At 38.0% G+C, this 13,712-nt stretch overlaps 1 protein-coding gene across 1 annotated transcript in view; it reads left to right on the forward strand.

The window, feature by feature from the left end:
* Nucleotides 1-11,433, forward strand: part of cacna2d4a (calcium channel, voltage-dependent, alpha 2/delta subunit 4a) — a gene marked incomplete at both ends in the record, with an annotated part of 86,673 nt that extends 75,240 nt beyond the window's left edge. The window contains 11 exons of the mRNA XM_079262824.1: nt 5,138-5,152; nt 5,607-5,651; nt 5,917-5,979; nt 6,876-6,946; nt 7,708-7,783; nt 7,869-7,921; nt 9,384-9,462; nt 10,241-10,377; nt 10,904-11,012; nt 11,125-11,214; nt 11,341-11,433. Of these exons, the coding sequence (XP_079118950.1) occupies nt 5,138-5,152; nt 5,607-5,651; nt 5,917-5,979; nt 6,876-6,946; nt 7,708-7,783; nt 7,869-7,921; nt 9,384-9,462; nt 10,241-10,377; nt 10,904-11,012; nt 11,125-11,214; nt 11,341-11,433 (831 nt within the window). The remainder of the gene's footprint in view (nt 1-5,137; nt 5,153-5,606; nt 5,652-5,916; nt 5,980-6,875; nt 6,947-7,707; nt 7,784-7,868; nt 7,922-9,383; nt 9,463-10,240; nt 10,378-10,903; nt 11,013-11,124; nt 11,215-11,340) is intronic.
* Nucleotides 11,434-13,712: the final 2,279 nt, after the last annotated feature.

The raw sequence follows: 13,712 nt of genomic DNA on the forward strand, positions 1-13,712 counted from the left end.
ATCCAGATCAATATTCACTGAGGAAAAACAATGAACCAGCGTCAAAAATTAGCTGAGGAGCAACACGGGTGCCTGTTTTCGGGTGAAAACTTTGCGGCAGATTCCCCATAATCCACACGTTTCCCATGTGTGGGAGTCTGCTGCATAGCTGACCTACAAATGACTTGGACTTGACGAGCACATTGACAGAGGAACCAAATATTCAGGCTTGCTTCAGCCTAAAATACCCAGCTGCTCATCACAGCTTACATCTGAGTCACATTCAATAACTATACAGATTTTCTGGCATCTGACCATGAAATCATACTTTACTGAAACAACCACCAAGATGGCTCTTCAGCACTGACCTTCCACACCCACACGGTACGTTTAAACCATTGATTTCCAACAGTGGTTTGTAGTCATGTCAAGCTCCACGGTTAACACATGAAGGTAGACATCAGAATTCAACCTATTCAAACTCTCTGCAACATTTTTTTTTTTTTAATTTGGTGACTCTTGTTACCAATAATTAAGTTCTGTTTAGTTACGTCTGAGCTGGAACAACAATTCCACACGGTAGATACATTTCAGCTTTCATAAATGTGTGGAACGCAGTTCTTGTCATTATTTTAAGCTCCTGAGACAATTATTCGTTCGCTGTCTTGGATTTATGATAGCGTGTAGTGTGTTCTCTCTGGAGACTTCTGGAAGGATTTTTACCACCATCCATGAAAGCATAATAGTTGAGTTTTAATGGTCAGTATAAAATTACATATTTCACTGTTTTTGATGACTAATATTATATAATTTATCAGTTTGATTCAGTTATTAGGGAACTGTATGTAGATTAAAAACCGATCCTATGATTATTACTTGCTTCTGATTTTTTTTTTTTTTTTTTTTTTTTTTTTTTTTGCATCACTACTTATTATTTTCTGTATAACATTGATATTATATTGCAGGGATCTTCAGTCCTGGTCCTAGAGGGCCGTTTTTCTGCAGGTTTAGTTTCCCTGCTGCAACACCTGACTCAAATCAATGTATATTTAGCAGACATGCAGAGCTGCTATGAGTCTGAGTCCGGTGTATTTTACACCATTAGAAAACCTGCAGGACACCAGTCCTCAAGGATCCCTGTTACATTTCTTTTTAATAAAAGTGTAACTTAATGTTCACTGAATTTGAAGTAATGCAGAATGTTTTATGTCAGTCTAGTACCCTCCCTTCTCTCCTCTCCAACAAATAATAACCTCTGTTTAATTAATTGAATCTACAGTTGTTAATATGTCTATTTTTTATTCTGGCATGTCCCTTAAGACGATTAAAAACCTCTCTGACATCATATTTTACTGTATGACAAGCGGTTACAGCTTCTTTTTTCTGCTTCAGTGGTTGATAATTAAGGCACGTAGACTTTCTTTAATTCAAACTTAATACATTGTTTTTCATATCACTGGTCACCATTAAAGGAGTGTTTTATCTTGGATGATTAAGAGCCATCATTAGTTGTTTTCAGTGCGTTTTTTGTGTGCACAGAATCAGCCCTAGATGAAGGATGTTAGTAACCTTTCACACCCGTGAGAGAACAGGGGGGACTTGCTTAATTTGGCGTAACACTTTTGCTGAGGCAGGTGTTTGATGGCGTGGTCCCTCTCCTCCTCTGCTCCCATGGCTGTAAATGACAGCAGTTAAAAGGCCATTTAAAGCTGCTGGCTAGCCATTAAGTGATGGATAGCTACCGCAGCTAGACTCAGCAGCTCCCAAGTGTGTGTGCTTTTAATGCTTTAGTGTGAGCGCATGCTGGTTTTGTTTTTTGGGGATTTTTGTGTGTGTGTGTGTGTGTGTGTGTGTGTGTGTGTGTGTGTGTGTGTGTTTGTGCAGGAGTCGGAAAAAGGAAGCATTTTTCGTGTGCGTTTGTGTTAAAACCTAGTCGACAAGAACCATAAGCATGTGTTTTTATGTCAGTGTTCGTAAAACTTGTTTTTCGCTGGATTTCTACAACACCGAAATTCAGCCCCGGTGTTGTTTTGTTGTTTACTGTTTGCACTTTTCTTCTTCTTTTATTTCATCATTGAGCCATTTTTCACCTTCAACCTTCCCTCATATCCTGCTTCATATCATTCTCTCCTCATCTCATCTTTTCCTAAGATAGCTTACATAATCAACTTGTCTCCCTGTCATGTTCCTGATCTTTATTTCATGCAGTTTGTATGTGTGTGTGCATGTGTGTGTGTGTGTGTGTGTGTGTGTGTGTGTGTGTGTGTGTGTGTGTGTGTGTGTGTGTGCGCGCGCGCAGTCACAGCATGTTCTTGTTTTGACTCTGTATGTTTATGCACATCTATCCATGCATATGCACACTATCCAGTCTATCCAGTCTATTTACTTACAGTCTATGTTCCTGCATCTACTGTGAATCCTAAATGAAAGGTCAGCAGAGGGAAGGAATAGATAGCGCAACCTACTTTAAAAGGGTTTTAAAATGAGGTCATTCCCGTGTTATTCCATGAAGGGGTTAATGTCAGAGAGGAGGTTTGTACTTCATCACTTTGCTCGACTTACACCTTGATTAAAGTCACATCAGACTGAAATATACAGTGGATCCTGCAACACGATATATCTCTCACAGTGCTATTCATTTTGTCTGACAGTGAGTTCAGAACCAGTGAGGAGCTCTGAAGTGATAGTAATGGGATCAAAAATTGGTAGATTTTATTTTGATTTTGCTATTCCAACTGCAGTACCCTGTTTATCATGCAGAGAGCACTCAGTTATTTTATTTTACTCTTTGGTTTTTTACTTTTCTTTTTTACTTTTCTTTTCTTTTCTTTTCTTTTCTAACCCTGTGCTGTTTGTCTGAAAACACTGCAATCTACCTGTTGTAATTTAGAGTCCATTGGTATAAGAACACCACTAGCAGTCTGAACTGGGAGGATAGAGCCATGCTTTCATGTTGTTTTCACCTAATTCTGACCCTGGTGTGGTTAGATGTGATATAACCAGTGCTTATTCTGGTTTCTGATGTTTTTCTTTTATATCCTACAACTCTTTTCCTTCTTCTTGACATCAGCAAGGTATTTTGGTCCAGATTTGGGATATTTGGGTTAACTAACAAGTATATGACATTCAAAAGGTAAAGCTGATAAAGTGGCTGAGGAGAGTATTTCTCTAATTCAGTCATATCTGAAATGAAGATTTCTAACTCCCTTTGCTGAAGAAATCGACATGATATGAAAAGCAGATCTTAAAAACTTATATTCAACTAAAAACAGTAGAAATAGAAAAGTGCATTAAAACTGCGATACAGTTGAAACTGAACATCTCTCAAATAATTACATTATACAAACTAAAAAGATCCTAGAAAAACAGAATCATACAGATAAAGTACAGATTTTTCCTTTTTTTCTCTCTCTAGATCTCTTTTTATCATGTGGTCTGTGCAAATACATTTTTTGCTTAGCAACCTTTCAAACTTAGTGAAATGACCCAAACGTGGCAGCAAAGATAAGCATTTCATCACAAATTCTCATTAACAGGCAATTATTTCACATTATGTCAGTTTGCATTGTTACCCTGGCTGTAGCTGAGGAAGAGCAGTCGTCTGCAGAGTCAGAGGCCTGCTGGTTTGAGTCTCAGAGTTTCCCCACATCACATGCAAAAGCGTGGACAAGACACTAAACCCTGCATTGCCTCTGATGTGTTCATTGGCATATGAAAGTCTGCAACAGATGAAAAGGGATTATCATGAGGTATAGTGTGAGGTATAGTGTGCAACAACTTTTTAATTTTTACATAAGACAGCCCCCAGAGGTACAACACTGGTCTTCATAAGGCACAAACTGCAAGTAACGAATAAGTACCAGCTGCTAAGAGTGCAACTACAGTAAGTATGAGGATACTAAGCACGAGACGTCCTTTGTACCTCCTAAAGGTAGAAAGACAGTGTGTTATGTATATATTTCAGTACTATCTAACTCATGTGATATGCATGAGGTAGAAACAGAAATATGTTTGTACGATTTTCAAATGGCTACAAAAAAAAAAAAATCTCAACTTGAAATAAGCAAAAGATTTCGCAATTTTTAAGAGTAACTATCAGGTCAGATTTTCCTTTTATTAACGCCGAATGTAAAATTAAACTTAATTCATCTTACTTTGTAGATTACACTCTGAATCTTGGATGCAAATAACATCAAACTCATGCATCATTCTGCTGCAAATCCAGCCGCTTAAACTCCAATATCACTATCAGGACCACATTTAAAGATTCTGTCCAGCAATTGGCAAAGCTACAGAACATCTTGATGTGTTTGATGTTGGAGAAATAATGAGGCTTCTTAAGCGGGAAGTTGTTGTGCCATGATCCCACATCAATAATTAAATGAGACATTCCACTTTCCTGCAAATTTTCTCTCTCATCAAGCCGTGCCATTTGCCCATAGTGTGCAGGGGGAACGTCATCTCTGTCACTCCACTCAATTGTAGTTTATTCCAGGAGACAGCGATGGGAGGCAGAGAGAAAGACTGACACTTTGCTGTAATAGGACTGAAAAGTATGATAGATGGTCTCATTCACACTTGGACATGCTCTGTTTAGCGTGGCTATGATTCCTATGGCATGTTGCCCACAGACACCCATCCACGTTCTGTACTGTAGACAGGAAATATGAGCTTTAACTCACCGGGAAAATAATGTTTTGACTTATTACAAGCCATGACTTCAAGAAGGAAACACCTTACATCATGAAACATTCGGATGGATCTTGTCCATCATGATGAAAAAAACTTTTTTGTGTACTCATGGACCCTCGATTGAGCTTTTTTTTTCACTCTGCTGAACTTTTCAGAGCCCATCTGGAGGAATTTAAATAGAGCATTTGACTGCATTGTTACAAGACATTAAGGCTTGGGAATAAGGCCATTAAGCCGGGGTGAGATGCTAATTAGACATGCAACATCAAATAGCATAAAATTGTCTGCTTGAAAACATGTTCATCTGTGTTGTAAATTGCTCATGAAGAATTAAAAGGTTTGTCAGTTTTTAACCATATGGTATTAGAAGATTGATTTAGTTGTCGTTAAACAGTTTATCTGCGCTGCTGATTTCAAGCTTCTCGTCTCTGAAAAACTCTTTTTGTGTCTTTCTTTGTCTCCTCAGCCAAACGACACAGATGTAAGTATGCATAATCCTCCTCTCGCCTGGTTTTTTCCGAAGCATCACTCTTTTTCTGGAGAGAACATCCTCAGCTCCCGCTGAGCTCTGCGAAGTCGACTTCACACTCTCTTGATAAAACAGATTGAAAACAAACACACACATGCACACAATGAAAGATGTGCAGAAACTAAAAAAAAAAAAGGCACAAACTTGCAATCAAGGCAGCCAGGAGGAAAAATGGAAGTAGACATGTTTTATCCAACACAAATGAACAAATTCTCACTCATATAGACATTTTTTTTTAGCTTGTTTTTGTTTTGGTTTTTTTTTTTTTTTTTTTTTTTTTTTTTTTACAAATGCTCAACACTGACACATAATCATTGTTGACACTTAACAGAGAAAGACTTTGTTTATATTATGCCCTTCCCACCCCTTCCTTTGGTACTAACATCTGTACTTTGATTTTCTTCAGTGTACCAATGTGGAAGGAGTCTGTCCGCTTCGCTGTGACAGATTCGTGAGTATATCTTTTACTCCGCCTCACAGTTGTTTCATCAGTACCATTAATTACTGTTTGTCAAGCTCGATATCAGCTCAATACCTGCCTTTTTGTTGCATATTTATTGTCTGGTGCCACAAACGCAGGAAAAAATCTTGTTTTGCTTTTATTATTGAGTCATTTCATGATGCCCAGTTTGACTCGTCCTGATTACTGGTGGATCCATGTAATCCCCATTCCTTATATAACTAATTGGTGACTCTGTTTCTCTCCCTTCTGGCAGGATCTTGAATGCTACGTGATTGACAATAATGGCTTTGTTCTCATTTCTAAACAAAGTAAAGATGTAAGCTCACACACATACACACACAGATGATAAAACTGAAGTGCTTTGTAGTTTTTGACTTGATTGTCTGAGAGCTCTTCCACCTGTCACCACTCATTACCATTCAACAAAAGAAATGCTGAAGAACAAGTCCAAACAATTATATGCTTTTATTGTTTAGATATGTATTTGTAGTGGATGTGTCAGCCTTTTTCTTTCTCATGGAGTTGCTTTCCACTCTTCCTTTGAACCCCTTCTAAATAACAGAGCAGCTTGTGAAGCAGAAAACACCCTATAAATTCTTTTTCATGCAGTTTCTTTTACTTCATTATAAATGAGGCTACTTGATAGCTTTTATTTGGATCATTTTTGTGCCTGTTTATAAAGTTTGTTAAATTATTTAAAATATTTGATGTGGTGATTTGACCTTTGTGTGATATGCATATTCAAATTTCAGCCTTTTCTCCTTGGTAATGATTTGATTATAAAACATTTTGTTCCATTCTTGTAAATTAACTGGGGGGGGGTATCTACGAGTGTAGTTAAAGGTTGATAAATAACCAATTGATTTTTTAATTTTTTTATTTCTTTATTCCAGCAAATAAATACATGTTTTTCAGTCTGAGTGACAGACACCTGTTTTCCACTGGTTGTTGACAGTGTGGACTATAATGTGTTCATTACTTTTATATGTGTTGGTCCATGGATTTTCTCTTTGGAAAGAGGCACGCTCCTTATTTTCTGTTTCTGCTGCACATCCAAATCATGCATGATCATGAAAGCGAAGCACATTATGACACAGATGAATAATACATCATACAGTTCATACTGAGGTGGAAGAGACAAGGATGAACTAAAGGGAAATAAAATTCCCACTAAACATCAGATACATTTATGTCCTGTATGTTTCCTGGCAGGTGGGACGGTTCTTCGGTGAGACTGATGGATCAGTGATGACCACGCTCATCAGAATGGGCATGTTCAAAAGGTGCGGCCTGGTTGTCTCGCCGACGATTCAGCCGTGTCTCAGTTTTCTTTTGCGCCCATCTGCCATGAAAAGTTGGAAGGTTGTTTCATCCCGACAGGGTGTCTTTTGTCTCAGTGCGTGATGTATTTAAATCTAGCTCATGAATACAAATGTGCATCCCTCTTGCTATGCCACAGTCAGCAGGGTCTGATTCTAATCAGGGCAGAAGTTGATAAATATTTGCTTTGCTTTAGACATTTTGTTCAAGCACTCTGTAATCTACATCTGTCCTGTCCTTTTCTCTGTGCCCAAGGTCATTTATCCACCCATCTTGTGGGATGTACAGTAGCTCCTCCTTTCTTTCTTTTGGGCTTGATGACTCTGGATTTCTTTTTGTCTTTTGCCCATTTCAAATCTTATCAGGGATGTGCTATTTTTACGCCTCTGAAAGATTTCGCTATGCTTCATTTGACACAGAGCATTACATAAGTGGTTCTGAAAATTGCTCGAAGTTCTGCAATGTTGTTCTTTTTTGTGTGTCTAATCGTCTTTGTGTCTTTTTGTTCTAACATGTATATAGTTCTAAAAAGAAATCTTTATTTGAGGAAAATACTTTTTACTACTCAGACAACCCCCATCCCCCATGCAGTGAGGATAGCTATATGTATGACATAGCGTATAAAGGTTAAGCAGAGCCACACAGTGCTGAATGGTGCCTGGAAGGAGCCAGGAGGATCAATATAAGTCAGTGTGAGGTTGTGTGTTTTCTTGTGTTTCCTCAGGGTATCCCTGTTTGACTATCAGGCCATGTGTAAAATCGGCTCACACTCTGTCAGCAGGGCCCGACCAATTCTTAGTGTAAGTTCAGTCAACTCGCTCCATCTAATTATTTCCCCACAATACTCAGAACAGATCGAAATAATCCATCCTTCTGTCTCTGCAGCCGTTCTATGCGTTGGCTTCAAGCCTCAAGTGGTTCTTCTCCAACTTCCTGCTGTAAGTGTTCCCAACGGCAACCGGAACTGTCTGTTTCCCATTTTAGCTTTGGTGTTTTCCATAGAAAGAAGCATATATAAATACTTTATTTCTCTTATTTTATGCTAATGAGTTATTAAGTTTCAGATGTTTTAGTGTTCAAAAGCCTGGTGAGGTCAACAGAATGTTTATGTAGACTGAGAGTTACTGAAAGTTATTGACAGATATCAAGATATCAGCTCCAACTGAAACAACATTGATTTTATTTTTCTCCTTAACTTTCTAACTTTCAATAGATTTGATATATTCAGCATTTTTAGAAGATAACAAAATAGTGATATGTACAGATGGATTATTTTTTTCTTTTCTTTATTGTATTTTACGAATGAAATCCCAAACTGAAGAGTGATGGAGGAATTATTGATCACATTGCAGCCACGTTTGCTGATTTGTAATATTTGTGTTAGTTTTAGGGTGCAAAAACACAACTGAGAAATGCTGTAACCCTGTTAGTCTATTAAACGAGACCAAATCTGCTCAGTTCAGGTTGCTTTATCAGGATTTTTTTCCAGCTAAGTAATTTTTTTTCTTATTTTCTATAGTCAAAGTGGTGCTGCTAAACTATATAAAGTGTTTACACAGAGGCCTCCCTATTTTAGGCTAATTCATCATTCGTCTTGCATCCTATCATTTCTCTAAGCCTCTACAGCCAGTAAAAGTCAGTCCAATGTTGATTTTTGTCTTCTCTCTTGTTTTTTTTTTTTTTTTTACTTTCTGCCCTTCTTTTCCTCATTTCCTCTAATGACGTCGTCCAGGGTTTCTTTGCTGAATCAGCCATCGTGCGTGTTTAGAGTGGCCTGTGTGTTGATATCTAGGTGCTAAAGGGTAAAGCAAAACCCAGCAGTCACATGATGCTCCTGGTTGGAAAAATAAAAAAAACATTGTAAAGAGAGCTTTCTCAGCCTCAGGATGTTGAATGTCAACAGTGGCTGCAGGAATATGAATAATGAATGTCAATGTGCCATCAAAATGAGTCTGAGACTGCACAGATTCTCACAAATGACTGTTTAGAAGTAACATCATGATTGTTTGATGGATATTACTTAAATTTATTTTTTGAAAGGGAGGGATTTTTCACTGTTTACTATTTTAATTAAATATGCCAAGCTCATCACCACCTCTTAGCCCAATTACACGTCTGTGTCCATGACAGCAATATCGACAGGTTTCTTGTAAGCCTTTATGCTTCAAGTAAAAAGGAAACTTGTTTAAATGAGACAGAAAAACCAAGCCTTGAATGCTACCAATTACTGCTAAGTAAGTTGGCGACCCATTTTGTTACTCACATGACACAATTTTGGATCTTGACCCAGTTTTTTGTGTTATATGTTTTTTAATGGTGCATGCAATCTGCTTGCAATCTTCTTTGGTCTATAATGATGGCTAACTAACTGACTCCCTCCTCTTTTCTCCTCTGCATAAGGTTTCTACTGGAGTTTAACATCTGTGGCTTTTGGCACACAGAGCATTTGGCTGATGGTAAGCTCACAAAGAAAATGAAAGTGGTTCTGTTTTTATGTATGCATCTCATACTGTCCTTCTGTTTTTATTATATATATATATTTTTTTTTAGCAGTCATAACCTGCAAAGCAGATCTAGATGATTGCATGTTTTGTAATCATTTGTATCTGTTTTGTAAAATATGTCATCATATCCTCTAATTTTTCACCGTGGTTACATCAATCATACATTCACCCTTCTTATTAATGCTTTCTTTTATCCACTTAATATCATCATCATCATCATCATCCCACCATTCAGCCAAGTCATCTTTCAGTGGGTGTGAGTATGTCTTATGGAGTTTTTGAGAGAAAACTACCGTTTTGGATTGAGTGTTTTATGTGTGTTGTAGTGTTTATAGTACACTTCAAACAGAATAAGATTTAGTGTGTCAGATTACACAAGGCTTTCAGTGGAAGCAGACACAAATGTCAAACCCTTTAAAAAGAGATCCAGGCTCAGACTTTTATTAAAGCTAATGGAATTCTTAAGTAGTTAAACAAAAACATGATTCACCACCAGTCATGTTGAATTTTGATCAGCCATTATGGCTCATCTGCCTCTCTGCTAACCCACCATTTCACCCATAAACACACACACCCATACACTCTAGGTTCAGTTTTATTTGGAGGATGTTGTAAACAGTAAACAGCTTAAGTGTGAGCTTTAAGACAGAAGCCCTCATCCTCCCGTCACAAACTTTCAGAACCGCCAATGAAAAAAACACACATACATTTTTACACACTCATTTAAATTCTCAAACTCAAAACGTGACCCAGTCTGTTTCTTCATTAGCATACTCTCATAAGAAGAAAGTGGAAGTGCTGCAACCATGTGACACCGAGTACCCCAGCTTCGTTTACGAGCCGTCAGTCAAAGAGACCAATAGCATCATAAAGTGTGGCCGATGCCAGAAGTAAGCACACACTCACACACAGTCTTCACAAGTAAATAGCAGCAGAGTCATCTCTAAGCCCCAAGACCAGTCATATGAAATCGTCCCTCCAAAATCCATTTTCTACAGCTTTGCTCTGCAGTGTTTACTGAGTTCATGTGTGTATCTTTAAAAGAGTGTCAGGATGAGGGAATTAAGTAGGGGGGACTGAAGTAGATTGTGGTGTGTGGGGTTATGGAAAGCTGAGATCCTAAGCAAGAGTGTAAAAATGAAAACGAGTGCCTGATGAGATTAAATGACAGAAACAAAGATGAGAGACAAACAGCGGGGAAGAGGAGGAAACAGAAGGGAAAGTTGATTTGTGATAAGTTGAGTGTGAACACCCTCATGAGGATGAGGGTGGTATAACACAGCACAGTCGCTGCTTACAGCCCCATATGACACAGTAACAGTGTTTAGTTCATTTAGTCAGAGAATATCCTGATGGTTTCCTCTCATGGTTTTGGTTTGTAAACTCATTTTGAACATTTACTTTGTCCTTTTTCAGGATGTTTGTAGTACAGCAGATACCAGACAGCAACCTGTTGATGCTGGTGGTGCAGGGAGACTGTGACTGCTCCAGACAGCACCCATCAATCACCCTGGAAGCCAGAGAAGTCAAATATATCCTTTGATTTTCCCATTTGATTCATGTTGACTCCATTCCTGCTATGTGGACTTGAATGCTTGAGGAAGCCCCTTTTCGGCTTGTTATTCCTCCCTGACCACGCTGTACATAACGCATCAGTGAAGTGTGACAGGATGAGGTCTCAGAAGATTCGCAGGCGCCCTGAGTCTTGCCACGCCTACCACCCACAGGTCAGCTCCTAGTTACCCCATTCTGTCACAAATTTACATTCACTCACTGTTTGATCACATCCTAGTGATATGAATGATTGAGCAATAGAAAAACTATAACTGAGGTTATTGCTTTTCTCCCTGCAGGAGAACGCCAATGACTGCGGAGGAGCATCTTTTATATCTCTCTCAGGCTCTCTTCTCCTCATCTGTCTCTCATTTGCTGCTTTTGCTTCCTGATGATGTACAAGTTCACTGTTTCGCCCTTTCTCCTGTAAAGGGGGCAGTAAGAAATATATTCAAGAGAAAGGTTTGCACACCTTTAACTTTCAATGGAATTCTTCAAACAACAAATACTGGAAGATTTACTCACAATGGCTGCAAACCAAGTCTCTCTTCAAGGACTTTTGAAGTGGCATTTCTTGGTGAACTCCTGGGACTTAATACGTCTGAACTGAAAACTGCAAAGAAAAAAAAGAAGAAACAGCAATTTAAAGGGACCTTGTTGCCATGGAGACTTTTCACTTTGTGATTTTCTCATGCACTGCTTTGCATCACAGAATGAAAATGGACTAAAGCGATATAGAGGTGTCAGCGTGCATTATTAAAAGGGAATTAAAAATCACACTGCGCCATGTCATAAACTTTAAGGAAGAAATAAACATGTTTCCTGTTCATATCTAATGGAGCTGATTTTTGCAGACACACATGCATATTATATATGCGGTTGCAAGCATGCACACTGCTGGTAGACAAATACATATAATTCTTTTTAATCCACCACACTTCATCTGCTTATTTTAGTTTTTTTATGGCTGAGAGAGGAGAGCAGTACCAGAGGGAAACACTTGTGTTACTGCTTTATTTACATGGTCATTTGCACAATTAATGAATAACATTACAGTGGCAGTGGATGAGATAATGGCTCAGTGCCTAATAATCACGTTTAGGTTCGATTAATTAAGATAACTTCAGCAGAACACAAGTATTAAGATGCAATATAGTTCAATAGAACGGCTCATTTGCTCTCTCTGCATCTTCTTGTTTAGTTTTATTAAGATTAGATTGCAAAATATTTCTTCCTGTGACATATTTCTTTTTTACTTTTTAATGTTTGTATGCCTTTTTGTCTTGATCATTTGTGTCTTTCTGTGTGTGTATCTTTCTGTGTGTGTGTGTGTGTGTGTGTGTGTGTGTGTGTGTGTGTGTGTGTGTGTGTGTGTGTGTGTGTGTGTGTGCGCGTGTGTGTGTACATACTGTATGTTACTATACTTGTCTGTCTTTGGACTGGATATGGGAAAAGTAAGAAATGTTTCATTAGTTTTTACAGGGTGGAATTCAAATACCTGGATTCACATTTGAACTAAAAAAAATTGATTTAAGGTAACATTCATAAATATTTATTTTATTTTGATTTAACTGAAATTTTTAAAAGTGCTTTATCTGAGAAATGAAGAGGAAACCTGGTGATTTTTGTGTTAATACAAATGTAATTTACCAGTGTAAATCAGTCTGCACAGGGTATTTTGTATACATTTAATGGTTTTATATTTTGAATGACTTTTCTCAGCATTTCATTGCATTTTGGCCTGTTAGTAGGTTTTTACAAGATATTTCACCACTTTAAAAAAAGCAGGTACTATAGTTAAGGCAACTGATTTTGGCTGCTCATGTATGGCTCAGATATAGGTTGTGTGTAAGGGTGTGAAGTTATGAAACTAATTTTGCTCATCTGTCCCATTTGTGATTGCTGTTTCAACTATAACATATTCCTATAACTGTATTGATTACATTTACAAACTGACCAAGGTTATGATTTGTATAGTATAAGGAAAATTAAATCCACATTTTTGTACTCATTTTCTGTCAGTTTTATTTAGTTCAGTTTGACCATTATGAATATCAGTGCACCTATAAATATACAATATAGCACTGCTTAAATTAAAATTGTCTATCTTCAAGCTTGTTGACCCTCTAAGAGAGTAATATAAATACTCAGCCACTTCATTATACACAGTTGTTCAGTTGCTTGTCAACACAAATAATTGGCTAATCACATTGCAACAACTCAATGGCTTTAGTTATGTGGACCTGGTCATGGTGATTTGCTGGTATTCAAAGCAAGCATCAGAATGGAGGAAAAGGGGCACTCAAGAGACTTTGGCATGGTCGGTTCCAGACGTGCTGGTTGGAGCGTTTCAGTGGCTACCAATCTGGGTTTTTCACACACAGACATATCTAGAGTTTGCAGAGAATTGACTAAGAAAGAGAAAATATCCTGAGTGCCAACTGTCTGGACCAAAATGTTTTGTTGATGTCAGAGGTCAGAAGAGGATGGACAGACAGGTTGGAGGTGATAGAAAGGAAACAGTTAATCAATTAACCCCAGTTTCCAACCAAGGTATGCAGAATAAACACTGAATACACCACACATCCAACCTGGAAGCAGATAGGCTACACAACAGCAGCAGAAGACCACTGGGCGTCACTCCTGTCAGCTAAAAACAAAATATTGATGC

The sequence above is a fragment of the Telmatherina bonti genome (genome assembly GCF_933228915.1).
Source record: "Telmatherina bonti genome assembly, chromosome: 23".
Classification (NCBI taxonomy): domain Eukaryota; kingdom Metazoa; phylum Chordata; class Actinopteri; order Atheriniformes; family Telmatherinidae; genus Telmatherina; species Telmatherina bonti.